Consider the following 5000-nt stretch of genomic DNA (forward strand, 5'->3'; position numbering starts at 1 on the left):
ACCAAGGGACGATAAAACTTATAACAAACAATGTTGACTCTCCGAAGAACAAAATGAGAATAAATTTTTAAGCAAAGCGGCGAATTTATACTAATGAACTAAACAAAGGCAAAATTATGCAGGAAAAAAAACTAACAGAATAATGATTACGAAAACGACATATAAGCGTGACAGAAAGTAATTTTAAAAACAAAGGCGAACAAAATATTCATAAAAAATGCGGCAGCAACATATGGCTCCCCTAAGAGTTTCTAGCTTCCAAAGAAACTCTTACAGACTGAAGCTTTCAAAAAAGGCAAAATACACAAAGTTTCAGTTATGTCACTAAAGGCTCCTCTGGCTGGGATTTAAACCCTGGTCTTCGGGCGTCTTTTCAAGGATTAGGACAAGCTCGTGGGCTGGACGATCTAGTGTTGTTGTTCCCGTAGTGACTCTGACGGAACGCACGTTTCCTTCTGCATCGGGATAGGTGTCGACTATTTGGGCCATAGCCCAATCGTTTCGTGCGGCTCGATCATCTGCGATGAGGACCAGGTCTCCCTTTTCGAAGTTCCTTCTTGGGCGATTCCATTTCACTCTTTGCTGCAGACATTGTACATACTTCTTTCTCCATCTTGACCAGAATACGTTGGCAAGGTATTGGACTCTTCTCCATCTTTTGCGCAAATAAACATCTTCTTTCTGGAAGTTGCCAGGTGGGGGTAACACAACCTTGGATTTCATCGTCAAGATGTGATTCGAATGTGATTGGGGGTCAACGGATCCAAATCGTCTGGATCACAGGAAGGTGTGGTTAGGGGTCTGCTGTTTATAATACACTCTACGTCCGTCATTAAGGTTCGAAAGGATTCGTCGTCAAGACCGCAGCCATGTTCACGCATTAACGCAGTGAGAATTGAACGTACAGAACGAATTTGGCGCTCCCACACGCCACCCATGTGGGAAGCAGACGGAGGGTTTCGCTTCCATTGTACCCAATCAGCCTTGAACTCTCTGCATAAGCTTCTCTGAATTGAGCCGTTATCCATCTCTTCTAGAGCTCTTCGTAATTCTTTCTCTGCCCCAACGAGATTTTGTACCCTGATCAGATCTGATCTCACGCACTGGCCCTCTTCTTGCAACAAAGCGTCGTAAAGCATCCAGAAAGGAATCAGTTTCTAGGGAGTTCGCAGTCTCGATGTGCACGGCCCGACTTGATAGGCAGGTAAACAACGCACCGTAACGCTTCATTTCCTTGCGTCCATCTTTGATAAAAAATGACCCAAATTAATCGACGCCACAATACGTAAATGGAGGGGCTGGTGATAATCTTTCTTTGGGAAGATCGGCCATCTTTTGCTCACTGATTACACCACGAAGCCGGCGACCCGTCACGCACTTTGAGATGAAGTGCCTTACAACGGAATTGGCGTTGAGGATCCAATATTTGCTCCTAAGCGCACCCAAGGTGATGCTTCGACCGGAATGGCCAACCCTTTCATGCGCGTAACGAATAACGAGATTCACCACAAAACTCTTCTTTGGGAGGATAACCGGGTGTTTGAAATCATCCGGAAAGACTCGTGATTTGCCAAGTCTTCCCCCAACACGCAGGAAGCCATTCTTGTCTAGAACAGGATCAAGTTGATACAATGTGCTAGATTTCTTGATTTCCGCTTTTCTGGCTCTTGAGAAATCACGTGTCTCTTGACGATGCTCTCGCTGGATCTTCCGTAAGACTTAAAGCTCCCTAGGAAACGCACGATCTTGTACCAGTCGGAGAATGGTTTCCTCTGCGCGCTGCATTTCTTCGACCTTGAATGATTCGCGACTCGTGTCTTTAATGGCTGCATTTCTCGTTCTGTGTGCTTTGTCTGTCAGCGGTAACTGCTTGTGGGTTAATAATTGCTTGAGGCGTAACATCCAGGCAATGCATCTCTTCATGCGATGCCAGTTACCGAAACGCGCAAACCTCGTCAGGATGTCTGCCTTTTCGTCGACAACAGTAGTTAGCACTTGAACTTTCTTGACATCAGGATCATTGTTGAGGACGCTATTCAGGACACAAGGAGGCTCGGGCCATTCACTCTCGGATAACCATAAGAAATCGGGGCCTTTGATCCAACGTTGCTGATGAGATAATTGATAACCATTCAGACCACGCGATGCGTCATCAGCCGGGTTGTTCTTGGATTCAACATACCTCCACTGAGCGGGATCTGTTTGATCTCGAATACTTTGCACGCGATTTGCTACAAACACGTGGAAACGCTTGGCTTCGTTTCGTATGTACTTCAATACGGTCGTGCTATCGGTCCAGTAGGTCCCACTATCAACGGGATCATCTAGCTCTCTGGAAACCATTCCACCTATTCGAACAGAGATAGTCGCGGCTGTAAGCTCGAGACGCGGAATTGTCATGGCTTTAAGTGGGGCTAGGCGGGACTTCCCCATCAGAAACGAACAGTGGATGTTACCCTTGTCGTTTTCAATCCGTAGATACGTCACTTGGCCATAACCAGTGGCACTTGCGTCTGAGAAATGGTGGATTTGCCTTGAGATAACAGAACCGAAACCATCAGGCTTGAAACAACGGTCCATTGAGAAGTGCTCCAATGCAGACAACTGACCTCTCCAATTCTCCCAACGTACGCGAAACTCATCGTCAATCTCATCATCACAGTCTAACTTCGTGCGGCACAGATCTTGCAAAATTTTCTTTCCGGTCAACAAAAAGGGCGCAGCCATCCCCAGTGGATCAAAATAGAACAGATGGTGGAAAGAATACCTCGGCGAGTGAGTGGCTTATCTTTGAGGATGATTCGAAACCCAAACCTGTCTTATTCGACAGCCCACTGTACCCCAAGGGCTCTTTCAACTGGAAGCTGGAAGAAAATTACTGCTCAGGTCCAAAGCTCTCAATCCTTGGGCACGTAAGTCCTCTGGCACGCTCTCCAACACGTTTCTTCTGTTGCTAACAAGCTTCGATAGATTGAAGCCTACATGAGCACATGCGGAGCGTACACAACGTATTCTCTGAATAGCCTCTTCTTCTGACTCTTCCGAGCGTAGACAGTCATCTACATAAAAATTCTCCCTCAAGACCTCAGCTGTTTTGGAACCAACGAATTCTTTTGCATCATCTGCAGCTCGTCTTAAAGCGAAATTGGAAGAACTATGGGAGGACACACCTCCAAACAGGTGCACATTCATCTGATATTGTGCGAGGTCTCCATCTAGGTTACCACTCGGCCACCAAAAGAATCTGAGAAAATCTCTTTGTTTATCGAGCACTCGAACCTGGTGAAACATGGCATCAATATCACCCATAAAAGCGATTGGTTGCTGACGAAATCTTGACAACACGCTAACTAAGCAACTGGTCAGGTCCGGCCCCTGGAGTAATTGGTCACTTAGAGACGTCCCTTCAAATCTGGCACTGCAATCAAACACAACTCTGATCTTGTTTGGTTTCCTAGGAAGGTAGACACCATGATGAGGTATATACCACAGTTGACCTGACTTGGCGGGAGCTAGATCTTCTGGCACCTTTCTAGCAAATCCCTTACGGATGATGTCATTCCTAAAATTAACGTAGTCTTCGTAAAATTTGCTGTTTCTTGTAAACTTTCTTTTCAGCCAGCATGCTCTTTGCAACACCTGCTCTCTGTTATTCGGAAAACACACATCGTCAGAGCGGAAGGGTAGAGGTATCTCGTAGTGGTTGTCATCTGTGCGTCGGATGCCTTGATGGACAATCTTAAGAAATTTCTTGTCTTCTTGTGAGTACTGTCGACTTTTCTCGTCAAATCTTTCGTGGAAGTCTAGTTCGAACATCTTGTTCAAAGCCAGTGGCACAATAATTTCTTTAACTTTGTCCTCTATTGCAAAATTATGGCCAAGGAGCTTCTCCGATCCTACTTTAAAGGCAGCTATTCTATTGCAGTCGACTTTCTGCTGCTCTGTGCTGGTCATGTGCAGCGGCCCAACTATTGCCCATCCTGCAAAAGTCTTTAACGCATAGGGACCACCGTTTGCACTCGCTAGGATGTCCATCGGTTCAAGGGCCTTTGGACAGTTTGATCCAATGAGAAGACCGACTTTCGCACCGTGGAGCTAAAAGGGCATAAATTCAGCTATCCGGTTGAGGTATCTCCACCGACTTCGATCGCAGAAATATCTCCTTTAGTGTATGTCTTAGGCAAAGTGATGGCATTTTCACCATTCAGATCCGTAACGGTCAAACCGTTCAAAACCTTAGCGTCGTGTAACTTAGTACCGTTCACAGTTCTCACCATCAGCTTCGCGTCGGCACCTTTAACATCCAAGCAGGCAGCTACGTCTTCAAGAACAAAGGTTGCGGTGCTACAACTGTCGAGCATGGCGTAGGTAAGCACTTCAGTTCCGGCGGCTTTTAGTCTGACAGAGACTATAGGTACGGCAGTTACTGGGTTCCCTGTGCCAACAACACTACAAACGGCCTCCTCAGTTTCAGCATGAGAGGTAGTTACGACATCCACTGATTGTTCGTTTAAGGGATTCTGATTCCTGATTATTGGCTGATTAGGACGAAAGTTGCCATCGTGAAGTCCGGTAGGATGACGTCTATCACACGTTTTACAAGTTCTTCTCTGGGCACACCCATTTGACCTATGACCACCACCGTAGCACGCGAAGCACAGCTCTTTCCCCTTTAGAAACTCTCTCCTTTCTTGTAAGGATTTCTTTAAGTACTCTTTACAGTCATCAAGGTCATGACTCTTCCAACACATCTCACACAAGTTTGCAGGGTCGTTCTTGGGTGCAGTAACTACTGTCGTTGCGTGACTAGAAACATGGCTTGTCGTGCGGAAAAGGTCTCCGTATGTTCTCGGCTTGTTTGCATTCCTACCCTTGTTGAAGCGATCGGGGCTTTGTGACTCATCCAAACGACTGAGCGCTTCTCGTGAAAATACTGGATCGGTGGCAATACCCGCCTCAGTCTTGACAAATGTCACGAAGCTAGTAAACGTGGGGGTGAT

The 5000-nt window shown here is 46.3% G+C and overlaps 3 protein-coding genes across 3 annotated transcripts; all 3 read right to left on the reverse strand.

The window, feature by feature from the left end:
• Positions 1-725: 725 nt before the first annotated feature.
• Positions 726-1139, reverse strand: LOC138037049 (uncharacterized). The gene has a single exon (XM_068883059.1). The coding sequence runs from the start codon at positions 1137-1139 to the stop codon at positions 726-728; it is 414 nt and encodes a 137-aa protein (XP_068739160.1).
• A 580-nt stretch (positions 1140-1719) lies between these two features.
• On the reverse strand, positions 1720-2727 carry LOC138037050 (uncharacterized). Its single transcript, XM_068883060.1, has one exon. The coding sequence runs from the start codon at positions 2725-2727 to the stop codon at positions 1720-1722; it is 1008 nt and encodes a 335-aa protein (XP_068739161.1).
• Positions 2728-2853: 126 nt separating this feature from the next.
• Positions 2854-4035, reverse strand: LOC138037051 (uncharacterized). The gene has a single exon (XM_068883061.1). The coding sequence runs from the start codon at positions 4033-4035 to the stop codon at positions 2854-2856; it is 1182 nt and encodes a 393-aa protein (XP_068739162.1).
• Positions 4036-5000: the final 965 nt, after the last annotated feature.

This window comes from Montipora capricornis, chromosome 2, assembly GCF_036669925.1.
Source record: "Montipora capricornis isolate CH-2021 chromosome 2, ASM3666992v2, whole genome shotgun sequence".
NCBI lineage: Eukaryota > Metazoa > Cnidaria > Anthozoa > Scleractinia > Acroporidae > Montipora > Montipora capricornis.

What these genes read in the sequence shown, in the direction of transcription:
- LOC138037049 (XM_068883059.1), bottom strand. Translation starts at nt 1,139, where the DNA reads ATGCTTTACGACGCTTTGTTGCAAGAAGAGGGCCAGTGCGTGAGATCA.
- LOC138037050 (XM_068883060.1), bottom strand. Translation starts at nt 2,727, where the DNA reads ATGGCTGCGCCCTTTTTGTTGACCGGAAAGAAAATTTTGCAAGATCTG.
- LOC138037051 (XM_068883061.1), bottom strand. Translation starts at nt 4,035, where the DNA reads ATGGACATCCTAGCGAGTGCAAACGGTGGTCCCTATGCGTTAAAGACT.